Source organism: Diabrotica virgifera, chromosome 9, assembly GCF_917563875.1.
Source record: "Diabrotica virgifera virgifera chromosome 9, PGI_DIABVI_V3a".
Lineage (NCBI taxonomy): Eukaryota > Metazoa > Arthropoda > Insecta > Coleoptera > Chrysomelidae > Diabrotica > Diabrotica virgifera.
The window spans coordinates 192,277,510-192,298,932 of NC_065451.1; the positions used below are offsets into that span (position 1 = coordinate 192,277,510).

Consider the following 21,423-nt stretch of genomic DNA (forward strand, 5'->3'; position numbering starts at 1 on the left):
GTAGATCCGTTATAGTAATAAATAGCAATAAAAGTTAATAACAAAAATTGTAGCCAACTTTGAGATTCACATTTATAAAATTAATTAGAATGTTACATAGGGTGTTCGATAACATAGTGGCAGACCAAACTTAATTTTTTTTTATTGAAACAACCTGTATTTTATTTTATATTCAAAATCTTCTTAACTTCGCCATTACAAATGTATAAAGGATTGTTATGTTATACAGGGTATTTTACAAAGTTATAACCAATTTTATATGAAAATTGTAACAAGTTAACTCATTGTATAAATAAAAATAAGCACAAAAGCAATGGATTATTGATGCCATTTTTTTATTTATTATCAAAATTTTCATAAATTATTATTCTTCTTCTTTTTGTATAGACATGGCTGTCTGTTTTTTCAATGTGCCTCTAGTAAGTTGTCGTTCCATCGTTTTCGTGGTCTTACCACTGATCGTCTGCCTATAGGGAAACCGTCTCTCGCTGTCCTGACTACTCTGTTGTCATTCGGCTTATGTGGTCATTCCATTATATTGTTCTGTTTCTTACCCTGTCTTCTGTCGTATATCTGCACTTTTAGCTCTGTCCCATAGAGTCTCACCATCGATTTTTCGAAGGGTTTTCATCTCCGCTGTTTCGAGCAATCTTTTTGTCCTCTCTGTGTCGGGTCGTGTTTCTGCCGCGTATGTCATTATTGTTCTGATGACTGTTTTGTAAATTCTGCCTTTCATATCTTTTCCAATATTTTTATTTCTCCATATTGTGTCATCCAGGCAACCTGAATTCAGGCAAATCTTTCATTATGCGTTTAAATTTCTCAAAAATACTATTAGTTTTCTCAGGATTCCATAGTTCTACATTCTACAGTGTGGCAAAACCAAATGGAATAGATTCATTATTTCGTAAACCGACGACTAAAAAATCCGGAAACAGGTCGATTTTTATATTTAAATTATGATTTTTTGGCATTTACATACTAGTGACGTTATCCATCTCGAAGCTAAAATAAAAAATATACATGTGGACCAATGTAAAAAAGGTCATTTCATTGTTGTCTTCTTACCGGCGTGAGAAATACAAAATAAGATTTACTATTTTATTTGGACATAAGCCACAATTCGAGTATGAAATCAAGTTTACTTGACGTTTCAACTTTAACTTCGGAAATCGTTATCAATATATAAAAAACCTTCATAAATTAAAAATTTAACTTTGTTTCTGGTGAAGCAACGAAGTTGGAACAAGCAGAATATTATAATTGTCACCGGAAAGCGAAAAAGGTAACGCACAACTTGAAAGAACTTATATATTTCTAACTTCGTTTCTGGTGAAGCAACGCAGTTGGAACAAGCAGATATATTATAATTGTGTCACCGGAAAGCGAATATGATAACGCACAACTTGGAAGAACCTATAGTTTTCTAACTTCGTTTCTGGTGAAGCAACGCAGTTGGAACAAGCAGATAATATTATAACTGTGTCAGCGGAAAGCGAAAAAGGTAGTCCCTGAAAACTATAGGTTCTTCCAAGTTGTGAGTTACCTTTTTCGCTTACCGGTGACACAATTATAATATATCTGCTTGTTCCAACCCTGTTGCTTCACCAGAAGCGAAGTTAAAAAACTATAGGGTCTTCCAAGTTGTGAGTTACCTTTTCACTTTCCGGTGACACAATTATAATATATCTGGTTGTTCCATCCCTGTTGCTTCACCAGAAGCGAAGTTAGAAAACTATAGATTCTTCCAAGTTGTGCGTTACCTTTTTCGCTTTCTGGTGACACAACTATAATACATCTGCTTGTTCCAACTCCGTTGCTTCACCAGAAGCGAAGTTAGAAAACTATAGGCTCTTCCAAGTTGTGAGTTATCTTTTTCACTTCCCGGTGACACAATTATAATATATCTGGTTATTCCAACCCTGTTGCTTCACCAGAAGCAAAGTTAGAAAACTATAGGTTCTTCCAAGTTGTGCGTTACCTTTTTCGCTTTCTGGTGACACAATTATAATACATCTGCTTGTTCCAACTCCATTGCTTCACCAGAAACGAAGTTAGAAAACTATAGATTCATCCAAGTTGTGCGTTAGGTTTTTTGCTTCCCGGTGACACAATTATAATATATCTGCTTGTTCCCACTCCGTTTCTTCACCAGAAGCGAAGTTAGAAAACTATAGGCTCTTCCAAGTTGTGAGGTACCTTTTTTGCTTTCCGGTGACACAATTATAATATATCTGTTTGTTCCAACTGCGTTGCTTCACCAGAAACGAAGCTAGAATCTATAGGTTCTTTCAAGTTGTGCGTTACCTTTTTCGCTTTCCGGTGACAATTATAATATTATATCTGCTTTTTCCAACTGTGTTGCTTCACCAGAAACAAAGTTTAATTTTTAATTTATGAATGTTTTTTTTGATATTTTCAACTCAGGCGCGCCAAAACCAACAAACCACTCGGAAACCCGTCCAAATACGTATTGCGAACCATCAAAGCTTTTGTTGAAAAACCGACAGAAGTTAGATTGTGGTGCGCCGTGTGCGTGCCGTTTGTGCGCCACTTGAAAACACGTACTAATCTGACGAATATGCTGCGCGCGAGCGGCTCGCACACCGCGCAGAGCGCATATGTATACCTCCCTTTACGATGAATTCTCTAACATTTTCTGCGAGTTAGGAAGTACCACGTTTTCAATGAGGAGTTATCTAAAAAAAAAAAAAAAAAGAAATTAACTATCTATGCCTGCCGCGTGGGAAAGAACTAAACTCTCGTCTCGCGTAACTACCAGCTTCCACTCTGGTTTAGCACTTCTTTGCTCTTTGCTCGTACTCTTTCTTCGCTCCATTCTGTGCACTTCTTTGCTCGTGCTCTTTGCTCGCACTCTTTCTTCGCTCCACTCTGAACGTACGCATAGGGAATGTTGTATATAAATGAAAGTATGGTAATGGTACTTTTTAATAGTGATATAAAATACAGGGTATCCCATTTAAATTTTACTGAAAAAATAATGTACTTGAGTTTTAACTCACCCTTTATTAGATATAAAGTAAATTAGCAATATCAATCATTTTTAAAAATTTTGACAATAAATAAAAAAATATGGCATCAATAAACCATTGCCGTTGTGCTTATTTTTATTTATACAGTGAGTTGAACTTGTTACGATTTTCATATAAAATTGGTTATAACTTTGTAAATACCCTGTATAACATACCCAACCTTTATATTTTGAAAGTAACAGGATCTATTTGTTTAGGATGAAAACTAGTTATAATTCATTGAAGGGTCTAAAAGGGTCTAATGTACACAATGGTCCCCTCTTCAACTTGTTGTGGTCAACTTATCGCAGCGTCTAAACAGCGCAGCGTTTCAATCTCAACAAATCACAGCAACTTGTCATCACAACTAGTTGCTGTGACTTATCGCTGTGTTTAAACGCCCCTTAAGGTTTCATTGTTAAGCGTCGTTTAAACACAACGATAAGTCACAGCAACTAGTTGTGATGACAAGTTGAAACGCTGTTTAGACGCTGCGATTCAATGCGATACCACCTTCAACCCAACTCCAACTTTGAAAAGTTGTGCGATGCACCGTTTACACACAATGATAAGTTGCAACAACTCGATTGACCTTGATAAGTTGTTTGATTTATCGCTGTGTTTAAACGACCCTTTAGTAAAGCGTCGTTTAAACACAACGATAAGTCACAGCAACTAGTTGTGATGACAAGTTGAAACACTGTTTAGACGCTGCGATTCAATGCGATACCACCTTCAACCCAACTCCAACTTTGATAAGTTGTGCGATGCACCGTTTACACACAATGATAAGTTGCAACAACTCGATTGACCTTGATAAGTTGTTTGATTTATCGCTGTGTTTAAACGACCCTTAAGACAAAGTGCTCGTGTTATTTTGGGATACACGGCTATAATTCGTACACAGTTATATGTATAATAGTAAACACATTTATTATTTCTTGAAATAAAATTTTAATTTTAATCTTTAAAATCTTTTAATTTCTTTCATGTTCTTATTTACCTTTTGTATGTTATTTAGTTTAGAATGAATAGTTTTTACATTTTTATATTTTTTACTCAAAATAAAGACATGTCAAAATTTCGATATCATTTCAGTCTCCCCTATTCTGCCAAAATGAAAACTGATATGTATATTAGGTCTGGATCCCGCATATGAAAAAAAAGTTGATTAATAGCAAGCTGAAAATTTGTTAATAGCTTAAGGGTGTCTACTCGGATAAACTTTGATATATGGGAACACTGGAACAGGGGCAGTTTTAATTGTGGAACAGATTAAAATTTTGAAACAGTCAGACCACGAAAACGGCGCATTTATTTTGTCCGACAGAACAGACTTAAACTCTCCGAACAGAGATTAAACTCTCATGCAAAAAATCAGACTGCTATTTATCACCTGTCATAATTCCTGTCATTTGACATATTCTACATGTTCCACTCATTAAAACGCCCATTTGGTGATAAATAGCAGTCTGATTTTTTCATGAGAGTTTAATCTCTGTTCGGCTAGTTTAAGTCTGTTCTGTCGGACAAAATACATGTGCCGTTTTCGTGGTCTGACCTTTCCAAATATTTAACCTGTTCCACAATTAAAACTTCCCCTGTTCCAGTGTTCCTATATATCAAAGTTTGTCCGACTAGACACCCTTAAGCTGTTAACAAATTTTCAGCTTGCTATTAATCAACTTTTTTTTCATACGCGGGATCCAGACCTATATGTGATGGCTGTATGCCATAGCGGTCGAATACTGCAATAATTCAGCTTCTCTACACACCCTCTGGCAAAAGAGGAATTATATCACAGACCATATCAAATCGGTCTTATACGACCGCCGTGGCATGTAGTACTTATGGCAGTCAACCTGTTAACCCTCTTAATCCTCTGTTCCCCAGCGATCCCCTGAATTGGCTCGATACATTTATTATTAATCTAATAGTCGTACTTTTGCCATATTGGACTGGTACAGATTTTTAATAATTTTTACCAGGTTTATCGGTGCACCCATCTCCATTAAAATGGACCAAAGATTTCTTAAAAATCGAATACCTTCTGATAGTGAACAAAGCATATTATCATAAGTACTTGGAATTCTCTTGACTTTTAAATAAGATTTCTCAGTTTTAAGATTTGCTTAATTGTACCTTTTCCCTTTACAAACACCGCTTGTTTCTGCTGTATTTGATAATGCAGGTAAATTTTAATCCATTTTTGATGATGTGCAAGAAAATTTTACTAGTTTCTACTGTGCTTACTAGAACCGTCTAGAATCTAGAACTATTTAATATTTCCTTAAATTTCAATTTCTTAAATCGATATTTCATGTTCTGAGATTGTTTTGACTTCAATCAAGCATTATTAGTAGATGTATCTGTTCTAATTTTATTTTGTAATAACTAAAATATTTATAAATTTTCCATTTCTATATACACACTATTAGTCATTTAAGTAGCTAATAACTTTAAATCATAGACTGATGTCGTTTGTACATAAATAGTTGACCAATAAAACAAGTCTTATCAAATTAACGTTATCGCACAGTCTCGAAACAATGAGCACACGTGCATCAAGGTATAATAACAAACAATGATTCTCCTGTAATAACATTATCGTAAAACTTCCATTACACGGAATTTTCAAATACTTAAAAAATGATTCACGGGTATTACAAGATGGAGAACTAGCCGTATTTTGTTCCTTATTTTCTGGGGCTCCATTAAAAACTAATGGATTTTTTATCCCATTAATGCTAGTAACGATTTGATGTTTTTTCAAATTACAAAGTAGTGGTCAGAGGTGTAACCAGGATGATCCTAAGGGGGGGGGGGGCGGTTACATCTACTTGAAGGTCTCTGAGGGGTATGGAATAATAATGGTGTTAAGCGTATAGAGCTCAAAGTACATCCAAAAGGAGGGGGTTATAACTCCCAAAACCACCCCCTGGTTACGCCTATTGTAGTGGTTGTATTTACTTAAAGATAAGTTCAAATTGTTTGCATCCAAGATACGAAGTGAAAAATAAAATCGGCAAAAAAATGACACAATTATACCTACTCTGATAAAATAGCTTTCCTCAAGGCTCAATAGTTACATAGTCTTTAGAGTTATGAGAAATCAGAGACATGGCATCATGTCTCCGATTTCTCCATGTGCCGTCCACCTCTAACGTGCAGTATACTTTTCTCAAATACTTGCCCTCGAATGTCATATATTGCGATCCTCTTTTTTGACATTGCCCAAACAGGCAATGAGGCAATAACAACCATTTTGACAACCATAGGTTGCTACTTGCTACGGTTCTAATTAGCGTTCTGTATTAGTCATTTTCCAGGCATTGATTCAATACCATGTGAAATACTACAGTTACTAGGTAACAAAGGATTACATATCATCCATTCTATCTGTGTCGCTGTTTGGAATTCAGGTAAATGGCCATCTGATTGGTGTACCTCAATTTATATCCCACTACACAAAAAAGGAACTACTACCAGATGTGAAAACTACCGCACGCTGTCACTAATAATAACACATGCTAGTAAAATCTTGTTGCATATCATCAACAACAGATCAAAAACGTATCTACATTACCAAATACCTCAGGAACAAGCGGGGTTTGTAAAGGGTAAAGGTACAAGGGAACAAATCCTGAACCTGAGACAACTCATTGAAAAGTCAGTAGAGAATTTCAAGTACCTATGATTATATGCTTCGTTGACTACCAAAAGGCATGTGATTGTGTAAGCTGGATAAATCTGTGGTCAATTTTAATAGAAATGGGCGCACTAATGCACCTGGTGACACTTATTAAAAATCTGTACCAGTCTAATATAGCGACAGTACGACTAGATCAGAAGTTCTCAAACCAATTCAAGACCGAGAGAGGTGTTAGACAAGGATGCGTGTTGTCACCTGACTTATTTAACATTTATGGTGAACATGTCATGAGGATGGTTTTAGAAGGATGGGCCGGTGGAGTAACAGTAGCTGGTAGAAAAATCTCCAATTTAAGATTTGCTGATGACACTACACTTATAGCAGCAAATGAGCAAGAAATGTTTGATCTTCTGCGAAAAGTTGAGTACGAAAGCAATAAAGTTGGTCTGAAAATCAATAAAGCTAAGACAAAAATAATGGTGGTCGACAGATTTGACACTATTCAACTGACTAACATATTACAGGAATACCAGATAGTAAACACCTTTGTCTATCTCGGGTCTAGTATAATTAACGATGGTAACTGTGAAGCAGAAGTTCGGAGACGTATTGGTATGGCAAAAAATTCGATGAGTCGCCTAACTAAACTTTGGAAAGACAGATCTCTCTCTCAAAATTTCAAGATGAGACTGGTGAATGCCCTTGTATTCTCAATATTTCTATACGGAGCAGAGACTTGGACTCTTCGCGCATGCGAGCGCCAAAAAATTGATGCCTTTGAGATGTGGTGCTGGAGAAGAATGCTGCGCATACCTTGGACAGCTCATAGGACAAACGTTTCCATTCTAAACCAACTCAATATTAAAAAAAGGCTGTCCACAATATGTCTGCAACGAATACTGCAATTCTTTGGTCACGTGGTTCGCAGAGGTGACGGCAGTTTGGAGAGATTAATTGTTTCTGGAAACGTTCCGGGGAGAAGATCAAGAGGACGATCACCAACTAGATGGTCTGAGCAAATAAAGCATTCAGCTGGAAACTCATTCTGCGAAGCTCTTAGAGCAGCTGAAGATAGAGACCAATGGAGAAACATTGTTAGGAATATTGGAAGAAATCACGATCCTCAGTAATGGGGAAATGACAGGAGAGAGAGATGTCATTTTTGTTCTTTTGTCTAATAATTTCGATATTAAATATCAATCTTTTATTAGCATATTATGTACGATATCCGCTGGAAATACGTGCATTAACTTCGATACTTACGAAATTATTTTGATTGATTCATGTGCCCAGATATGTGAAGGCACCCACGCGTTCGACAGTATTTTGTCTATTGTAATATTGTTTTTATTCATAGGCGTAACCAGGGAGTGGTTTTGGGGGTTATAACCCCCCTTTTGGATGTACTTTGAGCTCTATACGCTTAACACCATTATTATTCCATACCCACAGAGACCTTCAAGTAGATGTAACCCCCCCCTTAGGATCATCCTGGTTACACCTCTGTTTTTATTTTGTGCCTCTTTTTCGTACCTCATGATCAATTTCCTTAAACACTTCCATTAACCGTCTTGCTCCTACTAATGATAGCTACTGCTACATCATCTGCAATATGCAGTTTTTATTATTATTTTGATAATATTTATTATTCATAACTGTCACGTCATTTGAAGCCATTCTATATTGATAGCTAAATGGTCGACTTCCTTTTTGGAAGACAAATTCTCAGACTCGTCGAATTAAGTTTTTTTTTCGATGGATCAATAATAGTGGAACAACAGTTATTTTAATTATTAAGTCAATCTTAACAGTTCAATAATCAATCAAGACGCGATCACAAAAACTCAATCAGATTCTTGGTTTAGTATCTGGATTAAAGACAGAAAAATTAACTAATGCAGATTGCAGGAGGTAACTGAAGCGTAGAATGTATTACGAACGACTTTTTACAAATCTTTAACCGTTTGAATTAATTATTTATAAAAATGTGGTTGCAATAGACACCAATGACTATAATTAGGGTGGTCGTGGTTGATTTCAATACGAAAGCGAGTCATTTCTTCAGCCTAAATATCTTAATATTAACGCTATCATTCAGTGGTGTGCTGTTCAAAGAGTTCTGTCAACTTTCCGTAAATATTACAAAAATTAAGATACTATAATTATGTCCTGTAATATAATATGCTTTATAAATCTCTGTTTTTCTCTTTTGTTTTTCGCCTGCACTCTCGTTTCGAACACTCGTTTTGTTAGCCTCTCGTTCGACATTCTACACACGTGCCCGAACCATCTAAGTTGTCCTTCTACTATTTTTTCATTGATTGGTTCTAGTTTCCCTCTAGAAAGAGGGAGACCAAGAGTTATGTGGGTAGATGAAATCAGGAAAGAAGTCGAGAAGAAGGGATTGACATTGGAAAGTGCAAGAAACCTAGCGCAAGATCGGAAAGCATGGAGACTACAATGCCAAACTCAACTCCACCAGCCTTACACCTAAAGGTAGAAAGGCTTAGGACTAAGTAAGTAAGTAAGTATAAATCTCTGATTAGATCAAAAATCGACTAAATCACTACTTGTAATAATTATGAAAGGTCAATGCTTGGAATAAGCTTAGAAACAGGTCAATCTAAGCCAAGTGGTCCAAAGGTGGTTGCTTGACTATTTTTAATATTTTTTATTTTTCTACCTTTTAAACTTCAGTCTTTAGAGAGTACAAAATTGCATTCATTTTATTTTAAAAAAATTTAGTTTGCCGATGACGGCCATTTTTGTTAAAGCGTGTCGATCATTTTCACGGAAACATGGCTTCGCTTTGTAGCCAATATTTTTTCTGAGGTTTGTCCTAGAAGAATAAATCAAAAACCAAACTTTTTAGAAAAATATGCTCTAAAAACTGCCTATAACTTATTTAATTTCAAACTACCCTTAAGGCCTTAAATGAACCTCAAAATTTGAATACATAAACTGATAAAATTCCATTTTCAGCATTTTTTAACAGCATAAGGCAAGCCGATATAGGTTTGTAATTTTTTTCTGGAAAAGACATACGTACATACTTTAAATAAAAAAAGTTTGAGCTTTGAGGCTTAGTAAATTTTTTCAAAAAAAATCTCAAAAACGTAATTTTTTGAAAAATCTCAAAGTTTGACCCTTCATATCTCTGATGGGCACGAATGAAAAAATTTTAAATTTGGCTGAATGTTAGCCCCTAGCAAGTAGAATAAGGAGTAAAAATTTGAAGTTGCAGACTTACGTCATATAGGAGTTACAGGCCTGAAAAAATGGTCAAAAATCAAAATCGTCAAAATTTAAGCGTTAATTAAAATTTAAATAAAATGTTTAATGAAATAAAAATTAATCTATTTTCACCACATTTCACAATAAATTTATGCAGAGTGGGCCAAAGAAAAGAGTCCACCTCGATATTTGGCAATAGATTTTAAGGAAATGCCAAAATAGGTCCATTTTTATTTTTATTATATTGCATATTTTTGGGATATATTTCATATTACGTGACGTCATCCATCAGAGCGTGATGACGTAATCGATGCTTTTTTTAAAATGGGAATAGGGGTCTTGTGGCAACTAAAAATACATTGTATTGCTGTCAGAAAATATAAAAAATGTTTATTTCACAAATAAACATTTCTTTTCGCTTAAATTAAATCACAAATAGCCTCCCACTTACCTCTTGACAGTTTGAACATTTAATTTAAGCGAAAAGCAATGTTTATTTGCCAAATAATAATTTAAATAAATTATAATTAAGTCTCAAAGCTCAAACTTTTTTTATTTAAAGTATGTACAACGTATGTCTTTTGCAGAAAAAAATTACAAACCATTATTGGCTTCCCTTATGCTGTTAAAAAAACGCTGAAAATGGAATTTTATCAGTTTACCTCTTCAAACTTTGTGGTTTATTTAAGACTTTAAGGGTAGTTTGAAATTAAATAATGCTACTACCATTTTTTTAGAGCATACTTTTCTAAAAAGCTTGGTTTTTGATTTATTGTTCTAGGACAAACCTCAGTGAAAATATTTGCTAAAGAACGAAGCCATGTTTTCCGTGAAAATAATCGATACGCTTTAACAAAAATGGCCGTAATCGGAAAACTAAATTAAAAAAAAATAAAATAACTGGAATTCTGTACTCTCTATGGACTGAAGTTTACGAGGTAGAAAAATAAAAAATATTAAAAATAGTCAAGCAACCAACTTAATTTATATTGGACCACTTGGCATGGATTGGCCCAAACGAGAAAGAAACGTAGACGAACCGGAGTGGAAGATATTATCGAACGGATTACCAGGCAAAAATGGAGATGGGCGGGACCTGTTGCAAAAATGAAAGACTGAATGGACAAAAAAACTGCTTGAATGGAGAGACCGCGAGCAGACAAGCAAAGCCGAAGAATACCCCAACGTGATGGACTGAAAACCTCAAAAGAATTGTTATCAATTCGATGGCAGAGGCGCAGAAGAGAAGAAGATGGAAATATCTAGAGGAGGCCTATGTTCAACAATGGACAAATCAGGGCTGATTGATGATGATGATGATGAATTAAGAAAGGACAACGGGTTATAGAATGATGAGATCACTTCTGCCGATTCAAAAATTCTGGACCAGCCCGTTTAAATCTTGATGGAGCTTCATCACAGTTAGACTTTCGACTTGTAGAAGCCGCAATGGAAAAATATGTAACTCTATGTTGTCTTCCGTCTAACACCACCCATAAGCTTCAACCACTCTATAAAGCAGTTTTCAGGTGTTTTGAATCTTACGCAGCAATCTCCATTATTTTTTTGCATAAAGGCTATAATATTTTTCTATTAAAAAGCTATATATTAAAGATTTTTGTTGTTTTAGGTAAAGAACTAGTTGAAAATATAGAATACGATAGTCGAACGAGAAAATTTGCTTCAGAATCTTTCGATACTTCGACTTCTCAGGATACACTAGATACTATAAAAACAATTGACGAAATTATAATTAGGATAAAAAATAAGCAGCTACAAATTGAAGATGCCTGGATAGAAATGGAGAAGGTGTATATCGATACCAAAGATTTAGGTAAGTAACCAATGAAGTTGAGTAATTTAAAAAATAATATTTTTTACATTATTTAACTACATGTACTCCGTACATTAGTACGGGGTTAAGTAGTGGACTCTCACCGACGCCGCCTGCAAGAAAATTGAGACTCTCCAAATATGAATTTATCATCGAATCCTGAAGATATCTTATACCAGCCATGCTACTAATCAGGTTAAGTTATTAGTAGTCTGTTAAGAATACAAAAAGAAAAAGGGCTATTAACCATAATAAAAACAGACCAAAAGCGAATGTCTTGGCCACATCATGAGAAACAGCGAGAGATATGGACTGCTTCAACTAATTTTACAAGGAAAAATAGAAGGCAAACAAGGATTAGAAAGGTGAAGGATTTCCTGGCTGAAATCTATCCGTACGTAGTTCAACACAACCACAAATCTCTTCAGAGCAGTGTACAAAGTACAGATTGCCATGATGGTTGCCAACATCCGAAACGGATAGGCTTCACAAGAAGCAAAATATTAACACCTTCAGCGCCACGGGTGGTTCACAAAATTTTCATTCTGGGCCAAAATGTTTTTGGACGAATAGAGTTTTTTTGTTATTTTAGGGTGACTGAAGCAATTTTTTTATTTATTTGAAGTTTATTTTGGTATTTTTCTATTTTTGTATGTTTATATGAATTTCTAGTTACATACAACCTATCTTTTCATGTCTACGTGTCTAATAAGGCCAAACCCAGTTATACCAGGAAATTGGCTCAGGCCATAACATTATTCTCTACATATAATAACTTAAGAAAGTGTGTACTTTTAGGAGACACAACCGATCGAACACAACGAGCCATGTGTATCTTTTTCGGTACACAGCGTTGAGGCCAGTGTGTATCTAAAAGGATACACTGGCGCTGAGAAGAAGAGAAATCTGGAGTATTTCAGACATGTAATGAGAGCTCCCAAATATAGGTCGCTACAGAGTATTATGCAAGGGAAAATAGCAGGCAAATGCAGCTCAGGAAAAAGGACTTCATGGTTAAAGAACTTCCGAGATTGGTATGGAATTGATACAAAAATGCTATTTAGGGTGGCACTGAATGTAATTAAGATAGTTTGCTATGGTAACTAATGTTCTGAAAAGACATGGTACATGAAGACTAAGTAGAAGAGTTAAGGGTAGTAGACTATCGTTTCTCTCTTGTTTGAGAGATTCCACAGACTGGTTCTTTTTAATAATTGCAAATAGTGGCCAACTTTTCCACGTATATGCCATCATAATTGGCTTTTCTTTATTTAATTTTTAAAGTAAATACCAAAAACAATCACAATTTTATTTGGAATATTTTTAGGTTACTTGGAAGAAGGAATAGTCAAAGTCATCAACTGGATCCTAGGTCCAGCAGAAAATCTTCTCAACTCTCACCAAAAAGTAGGTTATGATGTTCTCTCAGCCGAAGACCTCAGAAGAGAACACGAAGGCATAGAACTGGGATGCTGGGAGACGTACGGTACCTACGCAGAACTAATAAATAAGATCAATAGCTTTGCTGACAATGAATTTTTATCTTTACAACACAAAGACTTGATATCTCAGAAAGACTTTATGGATTTCGTCTGTAAAAGTTTTGCAATGAGGCTGGAGAGAAGGAGAAATATTCTTATAACTTCTTTAAGATTCTACAGGCTGGTTTCGGAATACTTTGATAGAACTGCTGAAGTTTTTGACACGCTAGTAATGGGCACCAAGATCACGGAGTTTGATACAGCTGGTGAGAAGCTGAAACAACTAGAGGAAAACCAAATAAGTTTAGGTAAGCGACAACATTATTTACACTTGTTGATTGTAAACTTTCATATACCTATATTTAGATTAATGTGAGAGTTATCATCGGTCTTAGTAATTATAATTATTTTTTGAACATTTGTTATTAGTCTCATTGCTTTACTTGAATTAATTACTCAGTTTAATATATTTTGTACGTTTTCTATTCTTTTTGCCTCATCAGTACGGTATCGCACATATATTTTTTAAATATTATATTAGACAAAAACGGAATACGATAAGAATGGAGATCAAGCATCCTGATACATCTCTTCAAAAAGGAGACATATCGGAGCTGAAAAATTACAAGAGATTAATTTATTAAACACAACACTAAAATTAACAACCAAAATGATAACAAACAAGTTGATTAAAACTATAACACTAGCAGGAGAACAACAAGGTTTTAGGTCGGGAAGATCATGCACCGAAGCTATATTTATAATGAGACTAGTTCAAGAGAAATCGTTAGAATACAACAAACCGGCATATTTATGTTTCGTGGACCTTAAGAAGACATTTGACAGGGTCAAATTAAAGGACGTTATCCAGTGGCGGCTCGTGACAATTTCAGTTAGTGGGGCCTGGGCCGCATATAAATGAAATAAAGAAAGAAAAACATGACTCAAAAAAATATATACAGGTACTGTACTGAACTGACCCAATAACACGCACACACATATACTCATACAACCCCAGCCTCGAGGAACATGTCTGTTCCAATGAAACAGTGGGACCCTCATGTGCGAAGGTCAAACCGGTCACACTCTGTAATGAAGAGTGGTACCTATCTGACCCTCAAGCTATACCACCACCTCTCCCCATCGAAAGACATAACAAATGGGGAGGCTTTGTACTGAACGTTAGTTTGGATGCCCTAAGTAATGGGATATCCTCTTATTACTTTCTGTGGTTAAGCCACCTGACTTTATGGATAGCTATAAAAGCTTTGCTCCATATTAATGACTTAGTTGTTCGAATTACAACAATACTTAAAAACAAGAGTGTTTGACCAGTGCATACTCCTAATTCTTACATCGGCATACCAAACATGGACCTTGACTAAAGCAAACATTGATAAAATAATGAAAACACAAAGAGCCATGGAGAGGGCAATGTCAGGAGTAAAATTAACAGACAAAGCAAAACAACTGGGTAAGAAATAAAACAAAAGTCAAAGACGCAGGACAACACATAGCCAGACACATAGTCAAAACTCCAGACAAACGGACAATAGGTGGAATACCACGATACAACAATGGAGACCCTGGGCAGGAAAGAGAGCAAGGGGACGACCCCAGATGAGATGGGGAGATGACATTAAGAAGATAGGAGGAACGCACTGGAAACAGAAAGCACTAAACAGAAACGAATGGAGGAAACTGGGGGAAGCCTAGGTTCAAAATTGGACAAATTAAAGGCCAAAAGAAGAACGAATGACTTAGTTTATTTATTACTTAATCTTTTATTTATTTATTACACCTAATCGTTTAATTTCATTCATTCATATAAAAAGGACTTTGTAATAAATGGATTACTTTGTTCCTTTTAAATTAACGTTATCACACCGAAACAGCGTATTAACTATACAGAAGGGCCACACAAAACGGGCCCCTAAACTACGGCCTGCCTAGGATTATTGACGACAGTAGAACATGCAATGCAATACAGCCGGTACCTACGACCGTGACTGCAACGACTAGTAAAAGAAATAATACTGTTTGGAGCAAGGGCCAGGGTAAACGGGCCCATCGAACGGTTCTATGCGGCCAGTGCAGCGCATGGTGACAATTAATAGAGAAGTACGGTGCGTGATTGTGCAATATATTATTTTTATATCACGAGAAAAAACGATATGCATGAACAAATAAATTATTTAATGCATATTTATATAAAATATTGTATAATAGAATCGTAACTAAAAATTTACATTTATTATTATATTACATATTTTTAGTGGTGCCCGGACCCTCTGGCCCCTAAGGACGCTCCGTCACTGACGTTATCTATTTATTGTACGCAAGAGAGATACCTCTAAGAATAATCAAAACGATCGAAAATATCTTCTAAAGCTACGCAATAAAAGTAGAATAACTAACTGACCCAATTGAAGCTGACAATGGGATAATACAGGGGAACACCCTGAGTCTTCTGTTGTTCAACCTGATCATGGATGAAATAATCAAAAAGTAAGAACTAAAACGGATACGAAATGGGAGTAAAACAACTTAAAATAATCTGTTATGCAGACATCGTACTACTAATCTCTCAAAGTGAAGATGATTTACATCGTATGCTGCACCAATTTAATAATAACGCCAGAGTGTATAAAACAGTACCAGATCAATATTGGCATTGACGCGGCAGAAACATGACCTGACAAAGAGGACAAAAATAGTGCTAGAAACAGCAGAGATAAAGAACCTTAGAAAAATCGATGGTAAGACACTATGGAACAGATTTAGAAGTACAGATATACAACGAAGATCCAAGGTAGAGAACATTAAGGACTTGGTAACAAACAGAAGAATAGAATGGACTGACCACATAAGCCGAATGACAATAAATAGAGTAGTCAAGACAGCGAGAGACGGTTCCCCACTAGGAAGACGATCACGGCGAAGACCATGAAAACAATATAACGACAACTTACTGGAGGCACATGGGAAAACAAACAGAGTCATGTCTACACAAAAAGAAGAACAAGAAGAAGAAGAAGCGGAAGAATAATATACATTGAACAGAATAGAAGACAGGACACAGTCCTTCCTGGCACTCTCTCAATCTGTATTTCTTCTGAAAATAAGTTGTTTCCGTTTACCACAGCTATCTCATTATTGTAATGAGAGTGCTAATCATCTGATGTATTTCATGTCTAAAGTTTTGTTTTTAAGTACTAAATTTGAAAAGGTGATTATGTCTGACCTTATAGAGCAGGGGTGGCCAAGCTCCTTGATAGTCCGAGCCATTTTTCAAAATTTGAAATGTTTCGAGAGCCGCAATTAAACAATTATCTAAAAAGTGTACAGAAGGTATTAAATTTTTCTTTCACTGTTTGGATTTCACGAATTTTAAAGTGAAATAAAATGTTTAAAATGTTTCAAATATTCAAATAATTCTACAAACAGCCTTTGCTAAATCAGTATACTTCGATTCTTCATCATCTTTCCATGTTTTTCTGGGACTGCCTACTTATCTTTTATATCGTCTTTCAAAAAACACCGTCTTTAACACCTGTCTTCCTCTGATTTACCACATGAACTGCCCATCTTAGCGAATAATTAACTATACAGTCTTAATTTAGATTGTCTTTTAGCTGCTTAGATCTTAATAATGATGGTAGGGAGTATAATGTTCTATTCCACGCAACTATCCTTGCTGAGACCTCTTTTTAGATGAGCCCATCAGAATCAAAACCTGTTAAATCCAAACTAAGTACAAATTTCTGAAGATGTAAGGGGCGTGCAGAAAAATTACAAATTAGTGTGCCATTTTATGATATTTATTGATGCCTCTTTGATTGAAAAATACCGGATACTTTTTGGAAAATTTATATTTTTAATGTTCTTTTAGCCTCCTGACAAAATTTCAACACATGGATCTAGCAGGTTTTGATTCTATTGGCCTCAGATGTAGTTGTCATGTGCGAATACCGCCATATATTTATACTCTTTTATTCCAAATTGTGGCGATTAATAGTTATGTTCTGCCTAACTCCTTGGTCTTGGATTTTTGGTTATTAGCATGTATTTATTTCGTCTTTTCTTCATTTATTTGAAGGCCCAGACTACCTGTTTTCTCCTCGAGTTGTGAAAACAAAACAACTTTCTCACGTCTCTTGTGTAGATTGAGTGACTGCACCTATATCATCAGTAAATGACAATAGTTTTGATCCTCCATTCGCAAATCCTCCTGTCAGCTCAGATGATATTTTACTTATTACATATTCTAAGGCGAAATTGAATAGCAACAGTGATAAGGGGTCTCCTTGTCCAAGTCCTTATGTTACACTTAGGGCCGGTTGTTCGAACGCTAATCAACAATGATCACTATCAAATATTTAATTACTGTCACAACTGTCAATGTCAACTTTGGTTGGGTTGCTGAAAACATAATTGATTATAATTATGAGATCAGTGAATCAATGAACATAAAAATTATGTTTTCAGCAACCCAATCAAAGTTGACATTGACAGTTGTGACAGTAATTAAATATTTGATAATGATCATCGTTGATTAGCGTTCGAACAACCGGCCCTTAGGGCCACATGTGGCTCGCGAGCCACAGTTTGGCCACCCCTGTTATAGAGGACAACTTACTAGAGGCATATTGGAAAACAGATAGCCATATCTACACAAAAAGAAGAAGAAGATAGATATACTATATTAAAAGACTTGATGTTTGTAAACCCAAACGCAAAGATACGAAATAATATGAACCTGGATATGAAATCGAACAAGTCAGGTAGTTTAAATAGTTAGGTGATCTGCTAAACGAAAGTTGAGATTCTAAGACTGAAGTGAAGAGCAGAGTAGAACAAACCAGGAATGCTTTTTTGAGGCGTCGTAATTTCTAACTGATCGCAAGTTGGATTTCAACCTGAGATACATGATGCTAAAGTGTTACGTATGGCCCTTTGTCTTGTACGGAATGGAAGCATGAACGTTAAAGATTCCATTAACAAACTTGAAGTTTATGTAATGTGGAGCCTACGCCGAATGCTCAGAATATCCTGGAAGGACAGAGTCAGGAATAATGAAGTATTAAGAAGAGTAAGCTTCCAGGATAGAGAATTTTTTGATTATGTAAAAGGTAAGAAGACTGCATACTTATACTTAGGAAATATATTACGAGGAGGACGATACACTTTTCGACAACTGGTAGGATAGAGATTAAGAAAGGTCTGGGACGTAAAAAGATGTCATGGCTGCGTAATATTCCCCAATGGACAGGGATCCACAGTTATGAAATGCTTTGCAATGCTGCTGAAAAAAATTAATCCTGTCTATCTAACATTTCACTCGACAATCAGGGCCTATTTTACCACTAGGCCCGTGAGGCACCTGCCTGGGGCCCGTATTTGAATGGGGCCCGGAAAGATCACCAAACAAAACATGTTTATTACAATAACAAAACAAATTTTCAAAAATTCTTTCATTTTACGAACAGACAATGATAAATGATAACCATAAGAGTTATAATTAAGTGGATAGGCGCAAACTTTCGGCTTCAATGCTCTTTAAATGCATTCATTTTTTCGAATCCTCAAAAAAGTAATAAATATTTTTAAAAAATTTAGACGCAGAATGAAAGATTACATTATTACCGAGGGCCGAATGTCCCTTAGAATAAATAAAAAGTTTCTTTTGAATAAGATACATATTTAAAATTAAAAATCACACTCAATTTTCTTTTTTTCACCCCTGTAACTTATTAAAACAAACATTATCGAAGATTTCAGAGACTTTCGGCCCTCTGACGTAATCTTTCATTCTGCGTTTAAATTTTTCAAAAATACTTATTACTTTTCTCAGGCTTCGACAAAAACTAATGCATTTAAATAGCATTGAAGCCAAAAGTTTGCGCCTAAAAAGTTTAAACAATGTTTAATTGTTTAAATATAAATTTTATTTATTGTTAATAAAAAATTTAGTTTCTTGTGCAATTATATTTCGATTAAATAATAATTAATACAATAAAAATGTATACCATTTTTATTCAGTTGCAATGCGAGGCCAAAAATGTTTTAATTTTTACTTAGATTAGAGAGCTCTCTTAATAATTAATACATTTAAAAAAGTTATTATTATTATTAAATTATATTTAGGGGCCCGAATACTGTGTAGTGCCTCGGGCCTGATTTGAAGTAAAATAGGCTCTGTCGACAATACAATGTACGGTGGACGCCTATGCAGAAATGCATGATACCTTAAGACGAAACTCAAATTTCGTTTTATTAGTAATATTTGTGTTTATTTTTTATGTAGAATCGCCATACTGTTAAAAATAAAATAATGTTGCAAATAATGCCCTACGTCTACATAAATTAAATAACTTCTCATAATTAAGAACTGTTAGCAATCAGCAAGGTTGATATACTGTTGATGGTTTACGCGATTATAAAATTATGTATGTAAGTAATAAGATATACAATGCAGATAATCAATGCGGAAATTCAAATGATTTAATAAAAACTTTGATATGCTATATAAGTTCTTTGACATGGTACTTTGTTTGAGTAATAACTGTAATTATGATCAACTAAAGACCAGAAAAATTTTACTTATTAGGAATTTATGCGAAGAGATTTTAATCTTAATTCAAGTTACAGTTTGTACCGTTTTTTATATTATAATATAATATTTTTATATTGTTTGAATGAATTAAGAATGGACGATAAACATATACGTGGTAAATTAAACTGAATAATATACAAAATAGACAAGGAGCTATTGGTGAATCCAAAAATATAAGTAAGTATTCATATTTTTGGATTGCAACTTTCATTTTACCACCATGAATTTTGTTCACAAGCTTTCCTGAAATTTCCCGAATCAAATGCTAAAAGTTGCATAACGATTCAGCTTTCTACGAAAGATTGGTAGGTTTAGTGCTTCATTGCCTTAATGCGCCGTAATGCTTAGGTATTTGTAATTGGTCCTACAGCAGGCAAGTTTACTCTACAAACTTATGAAATTTTGACACTATTGTCATTTAAATGCTCATAGAATAATCCCAGAGAACGGCAGTTCTCGTCAGTAGTGCACAACCCCGGACATGCGACACTATAATATATACACGAAATTTTCGATTTTCTAAATTTGACTGAATTGAAAATTGGGCCAAATCCCATCTTAAAGTTTAAGAAGAGACTCGCCCATCCATATGTCAACCATTCATGTTGGTCCAAGGGTGGGGATTTTACAGCCCTTCCCATTTAGGGTCTGTTTTTCGTTCTCATCCCCAAAACTCCCAAAAATTTCGAAGATTTAAGTCCGACCTTTGCGGCTTCTGATAGTACTGATCATTACCTTTTCAACGCATGATTAATTTTGAAAATCTGTTACACCATTCAAAAGTTACCGTGCTCAGAAATATGACTAAATTTCTATTTAAAAAGGGGAATATGTTTGTGGGTATGTATGTGTGTGGAAAAGTTACACCGATCTGAATTTTTTTTCTGTGTTTCAAGAGGGGGTCAGGGCCGATTAAGAACTGGTGTAGTTTGTGACTTTCGACCACCCGTAAGTCAGCTATAGGACTGGGTAGGTACAAAACGGCATATTTTTTGGGGGTATATATATCTTAGGTTCTGGAAAGACAGTAAAACCTCAAATACACCAAATCAATAGCGTCGAGTTAATTTTTCAATTGGTGCATAAGCGGACAAGATCATACCTACAAACGGCTCAGTATAGCCGAAAAACTGAAAAATTAAACTTGGAAAATTTTGGTTTTTCGACAATTACTCAAAATTTCAACCTACGAATTGCGCCGATAACTGAGTGTTTGTAGGAGGACTTTAGACGCGTCTAACGGTGTATACCTCATAACTGAGAAAATTCGAATTTTTAAGTTATGGGCTCCATAAGTGTGATCAAATCTATTTAATATGGGAAAAAACGGTTTTTCAAGCTCAATAATAATTCCTGTAGTACCTTTAGTTATACTTGACCTTGTATGCGTGAGATACTTCTTGTCAATACGTTTCAAACTTATGTTTAGTGATAAAAATCGGTTAAGCCGTTTCGAAGTTATCGAGCTCCAAATGTATAATCCATTTATTTAAAAATTATCGCCGAAATGGTTTATGTAGTTGTAGTGGTTACGACGCTAAATTTGGTCGGGCAATCCGAATTCATTTACCGGC

At 35.2% G+C, this 21,423-nt stretch overlaps 1 protein-coding gene across 6 annotated transcripts in view; it reads left to right on the top strand.

Moving 5' to 3' along the window:
• Positions 1-21,423, top strand: part of LOC114338523 (titin) — a 751,244-nt gene that overhangs the window by 105,775 nt on the left and 624,046 nt on the right. For all 6 annotated transcript variants that reach the window (XM_050662823.1, XM_050662825.1, XM_050662826.1 and 3 more), the window contains exons 6-7: positions 11,549-11,752; positions 13,080-13,541. In XM_050662823.1, the coding sequence (XP_050518780.1) occupies positions 11,549-11,752; positions 13,080-13,541 (666 nt within the window). The remainder of the gene's footprint in view (positions 1-11,548; positions 11,753-13,079; positions 13,542-21,423) is intronic.